The 21,931-nt window shown below is 35.5% G+C and overlaps 2 protein-coding genes across 3 annotated transcripts in view; both read right to left on the bottom strand.

The window, feature by feature from the left end:
• Positions 1-21,931, bottom strand: part of hoxc3a (homeobox C3a) — a 58,625-nt gene that overhangs the window by 3,229 nt on the left and 33,465 nt on the right. For both annotated transcript variants that reach the window (XM_067372286.1, XM_067372287.1), the window contains exon 2: positions 17,479-17,530. The gene's annotated coding sequence lies outside the window, so the exon portion shown is untranslated. The remainder of the gene's footprint in view (positions 1-17,478; positions 17,531-21,931) is intronic.
• Positions 12,304-15,817, bottom strand: hoxc4a (homeobox C4a). Its single transcript, XM_067372291.1, has 2 exons — positions 13,205-15,817; positions 12,304-12,680 (listed from the first exon to the last, which is right to left on the bottom strand). The coding sequence occupies exons 1-2, from the start codon at positions 13,635-13,637 to the stop codon at positions 12,304-12,306; spliced, it is 810 nt and encodes a 269-aa protein (XP_067228392.1). The 5' UTR covers positions 13,638-15,817.

Here is a 21,931-nt window from a genome sequence, read left to right as displayed (position 1 = left end):
TGGATTGCAGAATACAGACTTCATTTCCGTGATAATGTTTTATATTACAGTTTTTGAAACCTTGACTTACTTTTCAGTCCTCTTGTGGTAGGTATTTAAAAATAACCGACTTGTTTGCCTTATAGTTAAGGAAATGGTCATTTAACGCTTTGCAGTTAACAACATTTCCATACTTGTCTTGTCGATAGCCTATTTCTTTTAAAAATCGTTTTAAAATGTTTTTAATCTATAGTAAACAGCCATGTAGATGTTTTAGCAATGCTTCTTTGTGAATAAAATATTTCAGTAATATACATTGTTTGTCTTTCTCCATCAGATTGGTTTTGTAAAAAAAAAAAAAAAAAAAAAAAATGTTTCTGATTTGTGAAATTGTAACATAGGTTAAATGTAGGCTATCTATCGAATACTAATGGCGTTTTTATAAATCTTTTCAACGTGTTTTGAGATTTCTGCTCATTTGTAACTGGTGAAAAAGACATCAAGAGAATCAATGGGTGTGGTCAAACAAAGGGATTTTGACTGCCACTGCTGTACTGACAATGCATGTCAAAAAAATCTTAGTGGAAGGATAGAGTTTGTTTTTTAATTAACTGTCAGTGTGAGAAAGCAGTCGCTATGATGTCCATTTCCTAGTCTCGGGGAACCAAAGAAATATTTTCAAGTTGTTCGTCTGTAGTAAGAATCGCATTGTCTACTATTTAAAACAATGTCTTGATGAACAAAGAGCCCAGATTGGGCGTATAAGGATGACATTTTAGGGCAATGGTAAAGTCTTTAAAACAACAAGTTACCCGGCTCCAACAAGTTTCTAAACTCATTTTAAATAATTACAAATTGATCTCAAAAGCTTTATATTCACAACAAAATTAGTCTTTGACCTCTCTGACGTCATATAGCCTATGGAAGGAAGAGGGTCTACAAAACGTTGACTATTTAGCACTCAACCTGCCCAGATCGCTGTTATTCAGACACCTATCGACACAGTAAGGATACCAAATGCCGATTCAAACGGCTTGCCGATAACATTATAAAGCAGTCGCGCTGAAGTAGCCTAATGTTAAGTCAGTGAACATAAAAGTCACCACCCTTCCTTTACATAAGCTGTGGACAGCGGTTGTCTCGCACTAGTGATTAATTGTGCACAAGGACTGAAACCCAAGGACTAGTCTCTTTTCATTTACTCTCCATAGTGTCTTGTTTGAGTATTTACTCAGACACTCAGTACTGTCAATAACATGTCTAACGTATTTTCGAAGACAAAGACTGATAGCCTCAACGACTCACTCTCTTTCTCCTGCAGGGATTTTTTTAGGGAATGTTTATATTAAAACACAGCTAAAGGAGTTTCTAAGACACCAAAAAAGGCCTTCCAGTATGGCCAGGTTTGTGTTTGAATAATGGTCATCTCAATCCTCGCTTATGTGCAAGATTATAGGCCTACTATGACGTGTAAAATGGCGGCATAATGACAGCAATTTAAAAGCCTTGTCTTTCATTTCAAATGGTTTAACTAGTCAAATCATAACCATTCATATACTGTTTATTAAAGAAGAATATCAAAGAGCCACGGGGCTATCCTCTCCGGTTGTAACACTAAAATCAATCTTTTTTTAAGAACGATTTGTTATTTTGAGTTCAGTGAATTGCTGTCACAAGCCTTGTCAAATAGAAGCATTCACTATGCATATTACAAGTCCGGCTTCTGCCGAGCTGCAGCGCTATTAACATGAAATATTACTGCGCCCGAGTGTGCAGGGAATGCAAGAGTACTCATTTCATAACCACATTTGAATTAGATATTCAATAAATGCTATTTAAACTATTTCGATGCATTTTTTTATTTTATTAATATTTTGGAAGAGGTGGTGTTGGTGAAGGAGTTTTTTTTTTTAATTATCCTTCAGCAGGTTTTTATGGTTCCCCTATTTCAAACTCTTCCCTTATTGTTTGAAAGTCGCCTGTGATCTTGGGAATTTTCTAATTAAAGTAAGTTTGTTCCCTTGTCTCATGCCGCTGGGTCCATTCACTAAATCTGAAAAGGAATCTTTGATGTAGTGGCTCAGCAAGACCATAACTCAGCGCCTCCGCCGGTACACTACAATTCTCAGTGAACTCTGTTTGAACCACGTTGCTGGCAATAAATCATTTTTCTTTCTCTCACAAAAGCGCGCCGGTCGCTCTGGGTGTCAACCCTTTTATAATTCCTCCCTACCTTCTGCGCTCTTGTGGTTGCTGACACAAACAGCTGCATAAAACATCGATAATAACATCGCTTTAACCATTTCATGCAAAGATAGGCTCTCTAAAGAGTATAAAAACGAGAATGAGGCAAATGTTGGTAATAATAGACAAATTAACGAAATGCACAAAGGGCCAGTGCATAGATGTCTGTTGCTACCATAACTCCAATTGGTGAGGACATTACCAAAAATGTACACCCCACCCGCACCCCCCTCCCTCACAGTTTTTAAAACTTTGTAATGGCGGATAAAAAAGTTTTAACGAACATGACAATTGTATAAATAGCTTTCTTTCTTTCTTTCTTTCTTTCTTTCTTTCTTTCTTTCTTTCTTTCTTTCTTTCTTTCTTATGTAGGCTGTTTCTATTGAGATCCACGAGTAGACATTTTGGATTTCATAAAATCATCATAATCTTTTCGTTGTTTGTGCACAGCGCAATGGATTAATTTCTTCCGTAAACATTATTAATATCCTAATGGGCTTTTTAGACATAGGACAAATAAGACAGTAAAGGATTTTGATGAGCAGAGGATGCTGTCGTTTATAACGATGCATACAAAAGGGCCTGTCTCTGAAGAGCCAAGACTATGAACCTAAATAAAGGAGTAAAATTTAGAAAAATCTATTCTAAATCTAAAAAGTATTCCTGGAACTTAGAAATGAGCTCGACTTGATATAGTCGACTGCTCTGTTAATGGTTTCCATTGTTCTTAGCCACTTTAAAGTGCACGTGTCATGCCAAATTCAGTCCAGTATGGAAAAAATATAGCCTACATAATATAGGAAACCTGAAAGATGAGTACAATGAGGTACAACTTATTTAAAGCTGTTTTGTACTTATAGAGTACTTATTTCAGAGAAATAGCATAACTTCCTCACACGTGCCACATTTTACTTATGCATTCTGTACATTCAAGATTTAAAAAAAAATCATAAATAAAATGATGGCACTGTATATGTCAAGCACTTATTTGCATTCATGTTGAAATGCGTAGCTTCATGTTTTATTTCGAACATCTTATCTAAACACCTATATGAACGATTATCTAAAAAGTCATTGGAATTTAATCTTTGTTCCATCTAAGATAAAGTTGTTCAGTTGCTTTTGCAAGGATTTAATAACCAGCGTGTCTTTATGTACTTTAAATTTTAATAGGATTTCGAATACTAGAATTAATATTCTGTGCCAGCAGAACATGGCTGTTTGAACCACTCACCATGAAGTACAGAAAACGTTAAACTACGAATGCCATTTATCTATAGAAAAGATGACATTAATCATTGCGGCGCAGCAGCACGTCTAGTGACCTCCTCATGACCGCATATGTTTAGACACATTGCAGACACCCCGGAGGACTGGACAAAAGCCTCAATACACAATTCTACATCTATACCGTGACACTGGGAACTTCTCAGTTGCAGCAATGGAATCATTCTTTTAGGCTATAAGCATATGTCAACCAATGTGAAAATTTATTAACTTATAACTGCAGTTAACTTTTTAACAATTTCTTTATTGTTTGTTTGTTAAAGTGAACAAATTGGATTAGATTTAAAAGTACATCTTTCCTAGTGTCTTGGTATTTGTGTTTAAGAAACGTTCACGTGAGACATAAGTGTGGAAGCCTGACAGACAGGTAAAGAGAAGAGATGTTCTCAGGTGGCCCTTCATTCATACGACCGTTCTCAGTCTCGCATTCTTAACAAACTGCCCCTGTGGCATTATACGCTGAATTCTTCATTGTAACGAGACTTTATAGACAGAGACTGGGTAAAAGACTACAGATTAATTCGATAAAAACAGTAGACGCACTGTAGCTTCAATCAGTAACTCGGTAAAATAAGGAACTTTTAGTGATAATGGATGTTCTACAATTCTGTGAGCGACTCTTGTGTAGCCTGTTGCTTGGCAACTTGAGCCCATCACAAGATCACTCATCTCTTTCATCAGACACTTTTTTTTCCAAGAATAAAAAATATTGTTGGGTTTCCCACGCTGTTAAAATAATCTAAAATGATGGCTTGTGTATGTGTTTTTATTGGGCTACCGTCAAGCAACGCCTTTTTTCTATCAGCTAGCAGATCGTTCTGTTACGTAGAACTTACGTGCACAGTTCAAGTAGCAGCCAGGTCCAAAGATGATGAACTGACGCCAAAACTTTCACCAGTGAGTCAAATAATTTGTCTCTCCATCACAAAAATCACGTATATTTCATAATTTCATATTGACGTTAAACATTTAAACGGGGTTTTCAGTTACCACTTGTAGGCATAGTTGTGTTTATTTGGCTAACACGGTCTTTTAAATGTATTTATTTAGCCTACCTACATTCTAAAAAAAAATGCTGGGTTAAAAACAACCCAAGTTGGGTTGAAAATGGACAAACCCAGCTACTGGGTTGTTTTGACGCAGCGGTTGAATTAAATGTTTTATTTAAGTCAAGTCAAATCAAATTTTATTTATATAGCACAAATTTAACCCAACTATAGTTTAAAAATTACTATATTTTTGGCTTAAAATGAACCCAAAATAGGTTGGAAATTAAAAATCAGACACAAAAGTACTAGAGACAACAATAATAATCAAAAGGTGAACATTTATGCAATTTAATAAATGTTTATTATTTAATTATTATTCATTAAACTTACCACTAAATGTTAAATTATTGGACATATTATTAAATTAATTTCCAACATATTTTGGGTTCATTTTATGTAAGCAATACAGTAATTTTTAAACAATAGTTGAGTTATAAAAAACTACCCAGCAGGTTGGTCAAAACAACCCAATCGCTGGGTTTGTCCATTTTAAACCCAACTTGGGTTGTTTTTAACCCAGCATTTTTTTAGAGTGTAGGCTACATGTTGCATTTTTTGGTTCAAAGAAAACTGTTATGTGTTTCTTTAAATATACACTCTAAAAATGCTAGGTTAAAAAACAACCCAAGTTGGGTTGAAAATGGACAAACCCAGCGATTGGGTTGTTTTGACCAAGCGATTGGGTTAAATGTTTGCCCAACCAGCTGGGTAGTTTTATTTAACTCAACTATTGTTTAAAAAATGATGTATTGTTTGCTTAAAATGAACCCAAAGTATGCTGGGAATTAACATTTATTAATGTTTAATAAATTAACATTTATTAATAATTTTATTGAATATTAAACAGCAAAACATTTATTATATTGCTTATTAAATGTTCACTTTTTATGATTATTGTTGCCTCTAGTAATTATTTGTTTGATTTTTAATTTCTTTCATTTAATTTTAATTTTAATTTTTTAATAATTTTGGGTTCATTTCAAGCCAAACATATAGTCATTTTTAAACAATAGTTGAGTTTAATAAAACTGCCCACATTGGGCAAACATTTAACCCAACAGCTGGGTTTGTCCATTTTCAACCCTACTTGTTTTTTTTTTTTTAACCCAGTATTTTTTACTGTATACATTCAAACTCTAACTATTCTATGTATTTGATATTATTATTAAAAAAAAAAAAAAAAAGTCTCCTGATGGAAGTCACACTGTTGCTGAAGCTAAGCATCGTAACTCTATCAAGTTGTAATTTTGCGGTTGTCCTGCAGGTGACTTCATGACTTTAACGATGCACTTAGTGCTTCAATTCCTACGACTTCCATGCTATTTATAATGCTTTTGGGAAACAGCTCGTAATTCTAAAATGATTGGTAAGATCTTACTCAGGCCTACGTTGCTTTTGGGAAATCCCAAAACGCCCCCAAGACGTTTATCATTAAAGGGGTTTCTTCATTTTCCACTTATGATTGTTTGTTTGACACTTAATCTGGAGTTAAGGCGTGTTCTCATTTAGCTCATGGTCACTCAATTCTCATGGGCTTTCTCGTGGATATCTAGTTCCCAGCATGCTTTGCGTCTGACTGCATTAGGAGAGTAAATGATGAAATTAAATATTGTTTTTGAGAAAAATAATTGTTTTCTGAGTGCACAAACATGGGGCGTCTTGGTGTATGAAATGGCCGCCCAGAAAAACTTATTTTTCTTATGAATAGCCTAATATAAATCATAACCTAAAAAGTGAACACGGGAAGTTACTTGACAATGCTATTATACCTGGTCATTTTAAGAGTAAAATTATTTTCAATTGTGTTCTTTAGGTTCATTAAGACATATTAAATATTTTGACTTGAATAAAACCATGTAATTTAGATTTCGCCACATGAAGCAATTATTTGATACATGATATATTTTTAGTTTGTGCTAAATATCTGTTCTTGAAACAACGTTATTTTTTGTCGTGTGTCCCCTCTCTCAGTCTGCTTTAGTTTGGGTGGCCATTAGGCAGCATTTGGGGTCATATTGAGTGTAAAGGTTAAGGGGCAAGACATCAGAACAAAGATTATGGAGATATGCTGAGCGCAATGCAGACACTCTTCTTCGCTCACGCTCTTAGTTTAGCATAAAATGCGGGAAAAAAATGAAAAGTGCAAAAGTCAAAGGCATGGTTAGACTCTCACATAGGACATGGAAAAAGAGCTGTATTACGTATTTTATGTGTCGAGCGGGTATTCAGTAGAACAGCTACATTTCTGGAAAATAACATGGTGACCCCCGATTCAACTCTGAGCCTTTTTGCGACGTTCACCACAGCTCAGTTTATACAGAAGACCTCCTAACAATGCTAAGAACCTATTAAGAACTTAATTGAGTTGAGAAGACACTTATCTTATAAAAAGAGTTGACAAAAATGCATTTTAGAATAAAAAGGCAAAATGACAATGCATTCAGTAGGCTACATAGAACAATGTAAGTAGTGCTAATTTCCTATTGTTCATTTATTAAAGATAACGTGGCTGATAATACTTCCCTGAGATATATTAATTAATGTTGTACCAGAAAAGCCCCATGATTATGGAAATTATAATAAGATAAACGAATAGGCAAGTCAAAACTTGCAATGCTAAAAAGTGGTGCGCTGTAAAGCTTTATATAATTTTGATGCTATACACTTGAACGACAGGGTCAACAGATGACTGTCATTGCGCAATTACTAGTCTCTAACTTCTTTATGATGGAAACAATCACCTGTTCTCATAACAATTGTATGTCTCGTGGAGTAATTAACATGGTGGAACCTGTATGCTTTACAACGGGTCAGTGTCAGGTTCAGTATAAACACGCAAAGTGTGATTCTTCACTTCCCGTGTAAATGAGGTAAATGAGGAGTTGGGCCGGTTGCTCGAAAGCAGATCTTACTTGTAAGTGCTACTTTAAAATTAAAGTATGTTCCCCGAAAGGCTCGTTACCTTGGTGTGTAAAAACGTTCGTAGATTAACGAGAACTTAAAACCACTCGTAGAACAGTAACATGCAAGGAAATAAACAGATATCCATTCCGCCCCAGTTTACAGGAAAAACCACTGACAAAATAATTTGAATTACTTTCCAACTGCAAACACTTCAAAATCAAAATGAACCCCTAATAAAAGGCATAAACAATTGTAATTGTATTCAGGCGGAAAAAAACATCATTTTGTCGTTGAATAATACCTGACAATATCAGTCGACAAATTACAATATTAGATAATGAAAGTATATATTTCTGATAAAGCGCTTGGTAAATGCACGTTTCTGAAGACATAGGTGATGATCCTCGTGCTCTTCCTGCTTGTCTCTTCCTCCTCTTCTTCCTACAAGGGCAGGTTCAAAATCCTAAACACAGTACTTGTATTGCAGGGCAAACCCTCAATCATCTTTTTGATTTATGGACGCATATAAAAAAATGCCCACCTCCCTATACGGTACAGGTCACTACTGTGATGGGGCCGTGGCCGTCATTGTAGACCTCCACTCTGTCCTTATTATTTTTATGCTTAACAGATATAGTGTTATAGTTTAACCACTGCCAGATCGCATTTGGTATAATGCTGACATTAATTTAATTCTATTATAATTACCTACTGAAATATTTACTGAGTAGCCTGCTTATATTTATAACTATTGAATGAATTATATACCTATTTATACAGCATAACATAAATACATATGACAATATGATAAATAATTTCCTTATAAATATTAAATCATTTTTAAATAGATTAATACATTAAATATTTTTTTCGTAATTTACAGCAGCTTGGACAACTTTAACATGAAAGTGCAGACATTTATTCTATCTTTTTCTTTTTTTTTCTTTTTGTTTTTTGCAGTAGGCCTTTTGTCACATTGTACTTTTGTAATTTGACGTTGTATTTAAATGTATTTTATAACAATGGATCTCTGTGCTAGTTTTTGAAACGCTACACAACCTTCATTAAATAATGTACGACAGGGGCCTAAGCTAAGACGATCTTTAGAGAGTGATTTGTAACTATTAGAAAACAGTGCAAATCCTGGCGCCATGTTGTTCATCCTGTATAAATTAAGTTATTCGGATCAATTAAGAGCTATTGCAGAAAGCCTATTGTCGTTGCAGAAACTATCGATGCATTTCTTAAATGATAAATATTGTGGGAAAATGTCTTAATTTTTCTTAATGTTTAGAAAACTTAGCATATTTGTGATTATTTTCACTTGTCACCTAATTAGACATCTTATCATCAGCAACTAAAATAGGATTGTGAGCATTGTAGCACAGAACACTGAAGTAATGTGTATGAATATGCCTTTTTTCATCAAATACGACATTAAAAACGATTAATCTAACAGAACCAACGTAACTCGCAAGTTTGCCCCAAACAGCCAACGCTAAAAAAAAAAAGAAAGAAAAAGTTTTGTTTTGCTTAATCTAATCAGCTAATCTAAATTAACTGGTTTTATTGACGTAAAAATATATATTAATACGACTGAATCAACCTCATTAAATTCGGTTGCACCAATAAGTGCAACTGTACGTTTTCGCTTTTTACAGTACTGTAAGTATAGCTATAAATATTTATACATGCAAAATTGAAACTTGCGTGGAAGTTTATTGGCTGGCAAAGATCCACATGCGATGATTTCCTATACCTGTGCCCTGAACAACAGCCTACAGTATGTTTGATTTATAGTTTAATACAACATAAGTCAAACGTGACATTTGTTCTCTTTTTTTCTTTTAGCGTGCATTTTAGTAACAGAAAAGCTGCTTTACACCTGCTGTTTAATGTCAGAAAGCCAAGCAGCAAAGTCAGTCAGTCTGGAGTAGCAGCTCTGAGAAAAAGATTCTCAAAATTTAACTGCTGTTCGTCTCATGAAACAGGTTTGTTTTGTGTTTTTAAAGTTGTCATACCTGTTTGGATGTCAGAAAACATGCAGTTAAGTTAAAAAAAGGTATTTGTACAAATGCTAGGCTACATGTATTTCGAGCACTTTTCTTAGATGTTGATTTTACAACTAGATTAAGAACAAAAAATGTTTTTTTTTTTTTTTTTTTTTTTTCATTTAGGTAAACGGTATAGAAACATTACTTGTACAGACTGACCAGCACTACACTAACAGCTCGAAAGTGGATGCACCCTAAAGAAAAAGTTACAAGATCGCACGCTATAGAAGAGCCTTGGCCCAGAGTTCACCGATCTCGTATAGGTCATACGGTGCAAAGCAACAAAGGAGAAACACATTCAGATGCCCTTCTTCTATCGCCACATCAATATAGCCAAAAACCCACAATGAAAGCAAGAGCACCGGTGGAACCCCAGGAAGCCTGTGAGGGTGCACACAGAAGGTACACGTTGAGAGAGCCAGTGGGGTCAAGGGGTGGGAGAGGTCGGCCGACCCGGCTGAAATGAAACTAATGGGACAGAAAATGTGTCCCCGAATTGAACTCGACTTTTCTTAGTTGCCACAAACTTCAATAAAGTATCTTTTTACCCTCGCGACATGGAGGCGACAGCATCTCGAAAGAGGCTGCCGGGATGCTACGATTTAGGCGTGCACATTCATTTCTCTCCGCTGTTCAGTCACATAATGGTCTCTGAATGCAGTTCTGCACCTACTCTTTTCAAGTGACTTCCAAAGTCATGGCCAGGCTAAGACGATGGCCAGTGCCTTTCTTCTTTTTTAGGTTTGGACAAACTATCCGCTGAAACATATTTTGCAGTGACGCTTTTGTGCACTATTTAGTTGCCTGTACAACTTAATACATTAGAAGTACAATTGACTATTGCTGCCAGACTTGATTGATGGTCTAAAATGACTCACTCCTTTGTGCTTCTCAGCCCCCCACTTAGCAAGCCGTTGTGTAATCTTCATTCAAGTCATGCCGATTTACAATTAATCAAACGCATTCCTTATTTTCTTTACGTTTTTTTTTTGTTTTTGTTTTTTTTTTGGGAGAATTTATTTCAATAGAAACAAGTTTTTATGTTTAAAATTTAATGTATTCTTGTGCATAAAAAAATACAGAAACGTCACAATAGAATTCATTTGCATGTGGGAGCGTTCTATGACGCATTGTAACTGATTTTGTTTCTGTGTGTCTATAGCTCCAACTATCTGCTTTGGCGATGACGTTGCTTCGAGCAGGATCTAGCGCCACTTTTTAAAAATAACAATATGGCACACAAAGAGGAGTGGCTTGAATCAGAACTTTCAAAAACAGAGGTACTAGGGTTATATTTCACCACATGCAAATTGCTTCATTTAAAAATAAAGAATATAAATAAATAATAATATGGACATAACTGACAGCCTTTGTCTCTTTATATTGGCCTTTAAAGGTGATTCATTGCATACTCTATTGCACCTGAATATGTCAAGATTAATTAGCATTCATTTTAAATATAACGAATTACATATTTAAAATGAGCTAAACTAACATTAAATATATATAGGATCTATTTCATTAAGACCATAATATGTTCGACCTATTTTTACGTTCTGAATATTATCCAGTGTTGTACTGTTTAATTTATCTATAAAACGAATTGGTTGAATTTGTTTGTCAGCTTGATAAATCTTGAAATTAATAGTGGAAAGAAACAGAAGCAGTGCAGGACGTTTTTGAATACTGAAATTGATTTTCAAGAGACATTTTCAGCCATGTTGAAAACAATAATGAATAACAAGCCATCTACTGGAATGAAGAGCGATAAGGTCCCTTCTGAAAAGGCCCGAATTATGTGCCACGTTAATCGAATACGTGAGAAAGTGATGTGTACAGAACCCAAACTAACCCCTGCACAACCCTCACTGCTCAAATATGAGAGATAGCGTTGTAACCTAGATATTATTGGTATGGCAGATATAAAATGGCTAATTAATTCCCTTCAGTAAACCCATTCGACACCAGTGGTGTATTTTTAAATGCACTGAAAACACGATTTTACTTTTGGGCCTACATTTGACTAACATAAAAGTCTCTGCATACCCCTGTTAAAAATGTAGCTAAATATAACGTTTAGCTATTTATGCGCGGGAATTTAATCTACATTGCATATTAATAAAAGTCACCCGAGTCTAGGTAAAACTAATAGACACTTACGTTTTATTGACCAATATAATTAGCACAAATACACTAAACTGGTTTTATTGCATCTCACAACAATCTGCTGTTAATAGCCTAAACACAACGCCATCACAACAAAAAAACTAAATGATAATTTAAAGTCTTAACCTTTCCATACGACAGATAACCCACAGCATGATTTACTTTTAAAGAAAACAAAGATATTTTTTTCTATCGATACCCACGATAGTGTTTTTCATTTACAGTACAAAAAAACGTACCAGCTCTCTCAAGTGAGAAATAAATAGATTCGTTGTGCACTTCACCTTGGCAGCTGGGCAAAGAAAGGCCCACAAATAACATTTGAATAAAATGTCCATAACCTGCTTCGCCCAAAACATTTCTCTTGGAAAATGAAAAGAAAAAAAACAAAAACAAACAAACATCATATTGATTCAGTTTTTCGATAAATTAAACCCTGTTTCGCGTAGAAAAGAATTCATAGGTATTCGCAATAATCCATGCTATATAACATGCATTTTATATAACTGTGGACTTAAAGGAACCCCCATTACGCACAAGATACCTACGAAAACAAAATATATTATATTTTATAAATAATCAGTCATTTGATCTTCCCGTCTCTCCTCGAAATAGTTCTCTTATAACCTTGTAATATCCTCGCCACGCTCGGTTCCGGAGAGGTCCTCGGAGGCTGACATGGTGTTAGTGGTGGAAGCTGCCGCCACAACGCCTGCAGCCGCTGAGCTTGTGTTGGACCCGGAGGAAATGCCCGTGGAGGACGAGGATCTGACTTTGGTGTTTGGCAGCCTATGGTCTTTTTTCCACTTCATCCTGCGGTTCTGAAACCAAATTTTGATTTGCCTCTCCGAGAGGACCAAGGAATGAGCAATCTCGATACGTCTTCGCCGTGTTAAGTACCGATTATAGTGGAATTCCTTCTCCAATTCTAAGACTTGCTGGCGAGTGTAAGCAGTTCTAGACCGCTTGGGTTCCGCTCCATTGTAACTAGAGTTGACTGGAAAGAGGAGAAGCAAAGGGAAAGAGGGAAAGAAAGAACAGAAGAGAATAGAAAAGAAAAGAGGCAGCGAGGGAAGGATAGGGTAAACAAGCGTGTCTTTCATTGAGAAATGGTGGCGACAGAGGAAATGAGGGTGGGCTAAAATATCTTAAAGTTAGCTTTCTATAATAAGGCTAAAATCACATTGGACTCAGCACTGAATTATTAATGCAACATTATAAAGCTTAGTTTTTCCTCTGGTCCCAGATCTCCCTCACTCTCTCGCACACTCATAACAAGAGAAGCCACATGGTGATACGACTGCCCAGAGTATACCTCGGCTATAAAATTTATGGTGGGTGTAATTACCAATGCCTAGTCGTAAATCCGCCTCAATTGTGCCATTTCAAAGGCTTCTATCCTATCGTAGCAGAGGCTGGCCAGGGGATGAGTGTAAAAAGGAGTGAGGCAGACGGAGAGAGAGAGTTAGGATGAGGGGCGAGCTTTATAGTGCTTAAGAGAAATACACTCAAGTTGCCTACCGGTGCTGACGTGAATTTTCTTCATCCATGGGTACACGACGGGTTGTTTGGCAGAAGCTGAGCTGTTGGGATGCTCCGGGGTGGCTTGATTGCAGGCGGAGGATGCAGCCGGAGGGGTGGCAGGAGACAGGGGTAACGGTGGGGGCTCACATGAGGCAGATTGCCCTTTTCCGAGCAGGTGCCCCGCGTGAGGAAGTCCATGTCCTCTTTGAGTATCAGGCTCAGGGATGCTTGCACAGTTATACTGACGCTCCTGGTAGCTTGCCCGCGGAGGGTATAACTCCTGGTGGTGATGCTGGTAGCCACTGTCCCTTGCACGGCTGTAATATTCGGGGCTATGTTCGGGAATGTAGCTATTTTGCGAATATTCCTCGCAAGGAGGAAATTTCGGATCGATGTAGTTAGAGTCCATCAAATACGAGCTCATGATCATTAATTTCTGGAGTGGAAAATAATTTTTCTAGCTTTGTCGTTTTTCTGCTCCATAAAGCCCTCCTACTAGCGAGCAACCCTGTAAAGTTACTTTTACCACGTGATACGATGGCCCAATGGCATGGGGCGATGTAGTCCCCGGATAAGGAACCACAGCTTTTGCAAATATACCTTCAATTTTCCGCCATTGTCCGCGAAGTCTCTCAGTCTCTCTATCCCTCTCTCTATCTTTCTCTCTCTCTCACTCTCTCACTCTCTCTCCCCCCCTTTCTCGCTCTCTCACACACGCATACACAATGGCCAAATCTTCTCGGATCATGCCACAACACCTAGGGATGTTTCTCAGTTAACTTGTGTCGTTACAAGAGTTTCACTAATTACATTGTTTAAATAGTATTAATAATAATAATAATAGGCTAATAGTAGTAGTAGTACTAGTCGTAATATAATAATAATAAAAATAAGTAATCGCATTTAAACTTCGATAACGGATCAAATGCTAATAATTACACTACATCAAGCTATGCTAGCTATTTTACCACGCCATTTTATGACTTGGCGTGCAGGGAAATTGCTAGTAATATAAGCATATTTTCACTCATCTATTGAGAGCATTTATGCCAGTACAAATGTTTTCTTTTCCAAGACCACTGGCATGATTCTTATTTGCCGTTATTAGTTATATAGAATTAATATGCCTATTACAACCAAGTAAAACTACATTAGAAATTCTATTTTTAGAGTTTATTTGTGATTCGACTAACTCAGGGAGAATGCATGTGGTGGTAGAGAGCAGATTCTGTGTTTAATTAAGATGTAAAGGCTTTAAATCAATAGTTTACAGTGGATGGCATATAGTGGCATGCCAATTCCATGCCATTTCCGCTTCTACAATTTTGGCTCCGTATGTTCATGTCTTCCTGTGGTAGTTCTATTTTTTCAAACTCCTTATGGTAGTAAGCACACACGACTTTCATGCAAAGTCACGTGCCTCATACCGAGACGAATACAAACCCAACTTGGCGTTCGTGGCTTTTACGTCGCCCATGTATTCCTGTAGAGACGTATTTGCGATTTTCATGTTTTGGACACAAATTCGGTTCTACAGGGTACATATAGACGACTACTGAGAGGCCATTCCTCTATTGGAAGTTTTAAAGCAGAATTCCAAGTACAAAATAAGTCAGGTTAGGCTATGACCTCTTTAGCATGTTGAACAGGGCTAAATCATTTTCTAGTTGGAGAGGTTTCTGTCTGGCATCTACAACGTTTGGTCAGAATTAATATCTAGGGTCAGAACTGGGGATCATGAACAAAAGTAATATTTGTCATTATTTTAAAAAATAAACGCACAAAAGAAACCAATTTATTTCAATTGTTTTTTTAATGTATTTTTTATTTTTACTATTTTAATTATTTATTTTTCAATTGCTCGAGAAAAATATCAACACATCTGCGGTGATAAGATTCAACAACCCATGCACTTAGACCAACCCTACATTTTTAAGACAGATTTGGAAATACTTTATTTATTTATTTATTTGTTTGTTGTCTGTTTGTTTGTTTGTTAGAACACTTAATGTATTATAATTTTCAATTAAGTCATGTTCTCATACACAACAAACAAATTGTTCCTTTTAACAAAAATGATTTAGGTAACGACAGAATTAATTTAATTAGAATTACTCTATTCGTTGAGGTTAAATGTGTTTTGATGTGTTCAGCCTTTTTCATATTTTTCATATCACCCCTCTACACTCCAATAGGTTGAGTAAATGAAACAGAGGACATAAAAGAAAGGGTTGAGTGGGCATGAGAGGGACAAACGAGGAATAATTTTACTATCCAATTCTATTAAATCTCGAAAACATAGGAGCACCCACTTGAATATTCCGTCTCAAACATGTTGTGCACAAAGCGGACACGTGACAGCACTGATGAAAAATAAGTTTCTTTTGTTCCTTGGGGTTTATTGTGCACGTTATTACCATATGACCGCCCGGTAACCTGCAAGACCGTGCCCTGAATTTCTCTCTCCAGTTTAGCTATCTAAACGGCAACAGATACGAAATAAAAAGCATATAAAAAAGAAAAGAAAAGAAGAAAAGTAGAAAAACAGTAAAGTAAAGATGCAAAAACCTTTTAGAAATCATATAGCCAAAGCAACAGCCCATTTTTAAATCCAATTTTCAAACCACCAGAGAAAAAAAAATAAGACCCCCCCCCCCCCAAAAAAAAAAAAATATATATATATAATATGACAAAACCAAACAAACAGACAGAGCATAACTCTTTAACAAACGAAATCCTAAGGAAACAGTCGTTTTGCCTTATCTCAAGCCTTTTATTTTACTTCGAGACCCTACAGATGTGATAGGGATTTTTTGTCCACCCCCACCAGCCTGAAAACGCCCCCATCCACCCACTCGGCACTGCTCTAGTGTTGCGGACGCATTTTAATATTAGTTAGACAGCCTGACCCGCATTTCACCCCTCGCGTTCGACTCGTTCCAATAGTTCACTGCCAAGGAGTTATTGATGAGCGAAAAGCGATGAATTCCCTCTGCACATAAATGGCCTCAGATCCTGCACCAGCTCAATAACTAGTTATAATGTAGAGACTTCCAAAAAGCTATAACCGCCGGCGAATTTGCTTGATGATTCATTTGTATATAGGTGATTCCCCCCAGATACAGACAGATAGATAGATAGATAGATAGATAGATAGATAGATAGATAGATAGATAGATAGATAGATAGATAGATAGATAGATAGATAGATAGATAGATAGATAGATAGATAGAGAAAAGGTTTGACTAGAAAACTGTATATGTAAAGAAGGTGGGATTTTGTATGGAAGGATATGTCAACTGTCCATAACCAGGATCTGTTGTGCGAAGGCTTGAACGAACGACATTTTACGCCTATGATATTTAATGTACGCCCTTTGTGATAATTTTGAATGATTTCATTCTCAGACGCACATTTAGTGCCTTAAATATCGAATGGATTTTAGTTCAAATGACCTAAGCTGTTCTACAATATAAAAAGGACAAGGCCTTACTAAATTTTTTATATTTTTTCTCTTTTGCGCTCTTAAATATTTAACGTCTGATTTAAGCTTATATATATATATATATATATATATATATATATATATATATATATATATATATATATATATATGTATGTATGTATGTATATGTGTGTGTGTGTGTGTGTGTGTGCCCCCTTGATTGTGTATTGTGTATTTTGTATTTGTCAATTTCACAGTATTGATTAGTCTACTTTTTTGAGTTTGTTTTTTTTTTTTGTTGTATGAGTTTGTTGTTTGTACAGCTTATTTTTTATATGCATTATATTAATTTATACTTTTATATTAAAGCCTTCGTTTGTATTTTATTTTTTAAAACCCCTTAAAATGCTTAAAACAGGGAGGTGAGCCGGGTTACACATACAATTTGTATTTTATTGTAAATGTATCAGTTAATAACTTTAATTTAATTTATATAAAAAAGATGCAGTTAGATAGCAGTTGATAACTTATTTATGTAAATAAAATGATTTATTATTATTATTATTATTATACCATATATACTTTTTAAAATTATGTCTTGCATTTTTTAAAAATATAAAATATATATAAAAAGCTCACCGGCTCACCAGCACAACAGACAGCTTTAGCACAATACACCTCTTTCCTCGAACACATGGGCATATGTGCTGTAGTTGTTCGGCGCTATTGTCAGGGAACACTGCCCTCTGTGTTTATACGCAGCGAAACAAGATGGGACAAGAATATTAAAGGCTACTGGAACAAGAAAATAACGGTTAGACTTACCAGTGCAACGACGAGGTCCTCCTTGCCCTCACGTTCATAATATCCTCATGCGCTAAAAAGAAAGAAAGCAATTTAGAAAATAAAAACAAATTACTTCTCAGGCATATGTAAGGATAGGCCTATCCTATTTAACAATATAGAGGGTTTGATTTACTGTAGATTTAAAATAATCGTATTTCTGTGATATCCAATATCCTGGTAAACATTAAAATTAATATTTGAATGAATATCTGGAGTTTATGTAATCAGTTAAATGCTAAAAATATCTAACCATGCATGAAGCTTATAATAGTCCTATAATTATCTGACAGCTGCATTCCAATTCTTTACTGATAATAATGTTTTAATGTTTTTAGTACAACTTCTCTTTGTCTCTCATTGAGGTTGAACTGTCCAAAGGCATGATCCTTTAAAGTAGGACAAGGCTATGTATTTAGCACAGGTTATTTTCAGAACTATTTCCTTGATGAATGTAGTTATTTTTTGCAACAATACAGAACCTAAAATGAGTTCCTACATGGTCAGGTTAACATGGCAATTCAGGATTGTTCAAAAAAAGAATGTTTTTTTTTTTTTTTTTTTTTTTTTTTTTCAGGTTTACAGCCTCATAGAGTTTCATTTAACAAAATGTATATGTAAAATATGTGCATACTGTGATTTCACATGCAGGGTTGGGCCACTGTCTGTCACTGAGATGAATGGCAAAAAAACAATAACCTAAATATAAACCTTAATACTGAAGCAGGGGAAAAATATAAGAGTAATTTAATTAAATAATGTATGGCGATATTATATTCACAGAAAGAGAAACATAGCATGTATATGCATATACTCAGTTCTACAATTATCCACGCTCAACACTGAAAACTCTCTTAGAAAAAAAAGGTATCTAAACACAAGTATAATTTCAAACAAATCTAAACTGTGTTCAGTCAAAAGCTGTAATTCCTGCATTAAAGTCAAAGTTTTATTACTATAACACACAATTGTTTCATTGTAGCAAATGCAGCCCTTGTTGTCATTACCATCTGTTTTCTTAATAAATCATAATCATGACATGCGTTTATTAAGATATCCACCAGACCAAATACCAATTGCTATTTTTTCTTTTCTTTTTTTATTCATTCACCTCATCCATTACTGAATGAAGAGGAGTTTATCCACTTAGAGAATAAAGATTCTGTCTTGCATTTTTAAAATGATTGTCCTAACAGGAACTTCTACAAACAGAATGTGGATTGTTAACAATGTGCATTGAAAGCATTGTCTTGTTTAGTTATTCTGCATGCAATAGCATCATTTCCAACTCTGTGTCATTTGCTCATTCTTTGAAGGGAATTACTGCCATATTCCTTGTATGGCCAGTCAATTAGTAATCTGGCAAATGACAAAAGAATATGTTGAACCCAGTGTAACCTGCACTCAGAGAGAAGAAAACAGAGGAATATAAAACTATTGCCCCCTATTGGCAGTTAATGTTTTTGACACAGTATTCAAAGACTTTAAATGATAAAAGAAAAGGATGCACAGAAAGGCTCACTAAAATTGTGAAGTTAAAATTATTCTTGATTATAAATGCCATCAACAAATTCATTTGAATTTATTAAGTGTTCTCCATCACTCAGGTACAACAATTGTCATTAAATACATCTCTTTAATAAGTGGACAATTACTGAAAGTGTTTCAGTAGCGAATGTGATGTTGGTTGTACCACATGACCCATTTATTCTGTCATTAACTCACCATACTCAGTGACTTCCAATACGCCACAAAAATATGATATGTTGTAAATGTAACATTACACTGATTATTATTCTAATTATTGTAGTCAGTGAACAATAAGGAATATTATCCACCTCAATCAACCTTGCGTGAGTAAAACCGCCACCTGCTCTGAGCCAAAAATGAGCCAACAAGTATCAGTTATCATCTGCTTTGATGTGATGAAAACTGTTGAGTACATTCATAATATTATGTCATTGTCAGCTTTGTTTTTCTTCCAATAATAATGCACATAAATAATGATCACTTAAACACAACATCATTTGAGTGAATGATGAGTGAATTTTCTGATTTCTGCGATAAAGAATGGACATTGAGAATGAAAGAGATGAATAAAAATTTCATTTTTTGCTTTATTATATTTCTTTTATATTTGTTTTATTGTATAAAAATGGATTGTGTAATTGCATGCCTGAACTAAATTGTATTATTTCAAGTGTTGTGTTTGACATTCTATACTCATACATGTGTGTATAATTCACAACAGTAATTATTGGTTACAGGATTGATTTAGCCAATGTTTGTTTAGAATATCACATAAGATACACCTAGTACTTGTCTAAGCAAGTCAGCTGTTTAACAACTTAATACTAACTGAAGTTCTATCAAGTACATTCTTTTACAAATGATAGGCTACTGTTTTGATATCTGCTAAAACTGTCCTCCCACTCTTTTTTATAAAATAAAAAACAAAACAGCATTTCTTTAACAGTAAGCCCGGAGGAAAGAACTTTGGCAAGCCATGGAATTTACAACTCAGCAGTATTTGCAACCAGACACAGCCTTACAAGACAGAACCAATCAGTGAAATAGGTCTTTACTTAACACTCTATTGTTTTCCACAAATGTTTGGACCCCACAAATTGAAGTGACTGAGCATACTCTGCAAAGCTGTTTTGTGAAATATTTGCAAATCCGACATATCAACATCTCAGAGTATTGTCATGTCATGTCATGTTCTGTTTTTTTCTGCTGAAATAATGGCATTTGAAAGGTATTTGAAGGATGTAGTTTTGTTTAACAAAACAGAACTGAAATGGTTAAAGACATAAAATAATGGCTCATTAATTGCAATCCACAGTTTTATTTATTAAAACTCTTGAGATTTTGTAATTAAAGCCATCTTACAACTTATTCTCAACTGAATGACAAAAAAATACTACATTTCAGACCCTCATTAACAGATTAAAAAAATCACCATAACTGTTTGGGAGGTCAATAACCTTTCCATCTTGGTTTTTCTTCATAATTATTTTGGACACGTGTATAACCTTTGCTCAGCAAAAGGGCCTGAATTAGTTCTAATGCCAAAACTGAGGCATTGGTACTTTTCATTTTAAACAACTCTCAGAATATACCACAGGCCTTCACTAAATAGAAACAGAGCAGTATATGATGATGGCGGTGGAGTTCCTGTTCAGCCAAGATCGCTGTGCACAGATTAAAGAGAACATTGTGGATGAACAGAGTCTGACTTATTCTGTTTCCAAGCACAACATCATAAAGTAAGATATGGCTTAAACTTTTCATACCATGATTATAATGGTCAAGTGGAGCCTCATCTGTCAAATAAAGACCACTGAATATCCGGTGTTGAAAACCGACAAATAACAGTGGTCAAAAAATGTCATTTGCTTCGTGTAAAATGTATATTTTAATACTTTAATAATTTTTTTAGTTATGTTTTTTTTTGTTTAGTTAATCATGTGACTCTTCATCCACAATGCCCTGTACATGACCCCTCCACACAACACCACATCTTCTCTGCCCTGCACATGACCCCACATTATGTCCGATCTAAAGATCTATGTTCTGCGCTCTCATCTGCAAACCAATACAAGATCACTTAGCTTCTCAGTCCTTCACCGTCACTTTTACCACAACATACACATCCTAGGGGCAAACTACGCATTTTTCACTGCTCCAAAAGTGGAGTATTTTGATATACGCACATTCAACATTCTCCAATACTTAAGTGAATCTCAAGGCAACGCTCTTCACACATGCACAACGCTTTTAAGAGGCATACAAGATGTTTTTGAATACATAGGCTATGAGTCATGGTATACAGAATTAGATTTGAAGCTGCTGCCAGAACAATAATTCCATATCAATGCCAAATTAACAGTAATATACAAATGCACAAACGTACACTCTAGACTTTGAAATTGATCAAAACTGAACAGATGAGGACACGTTTGCGCACCACTTGACACAATTTCTCCATGAACTATTGAATTACATCCTTGATTAATTCCCGAGGGCGTTGCGGAGGAAAGTACATATTTAATTAAAAAGAGGAAAACAAGATTATTAACTTACTGCAACCGCCTGGGATCCATTTGGGAGAGTCGAACTTCTACAGACCCTGACGCGAGTAACCCACACTAACAGGCTCTAAGCCCTTCTCTCAGAGATAAGACTAGCCAACAGCTGCGATTACGGACAGTTAACATTATATATGATGTAAATATATTGAGGGTTTGTCAGGTCTTGCAGGCCATAAAACCCACTTTAATGACCCCACGTGCTCTTCCTGCACCACTCACTGGTCCTGCTTTGGGCAATTGGCATAAATAACCCTCAAACTTCAAAATACGTGGCAAGAGAGCTAAAAAAAGAGGGGTTTGTGTAAAAAGCAACATAGTAACCACAGTAACTCGCAATGTGG

The sequence above is a fragment of the Chanodichthys erythropterus genome, chromosome 20 (assembly GCF_024489055.1).
Source record: "Chanodichthys erythropterus isolate Z2021 chromosome 20, ASM2448905v1, whole genome shotgun sequence".
In the NCBI taxonomy this organism is placed as follows: Eukaryota; Metazoa; Chordata; class Actinopteri; order Cypriniformes; family Xenocyprididae; genus Chanodichthys; species Chanodichthys erythropterus.
Note: the sequence above shows the minus strand (reverse complement) of the source record. Positions and strands in the feature narration are given on the sequence as shown.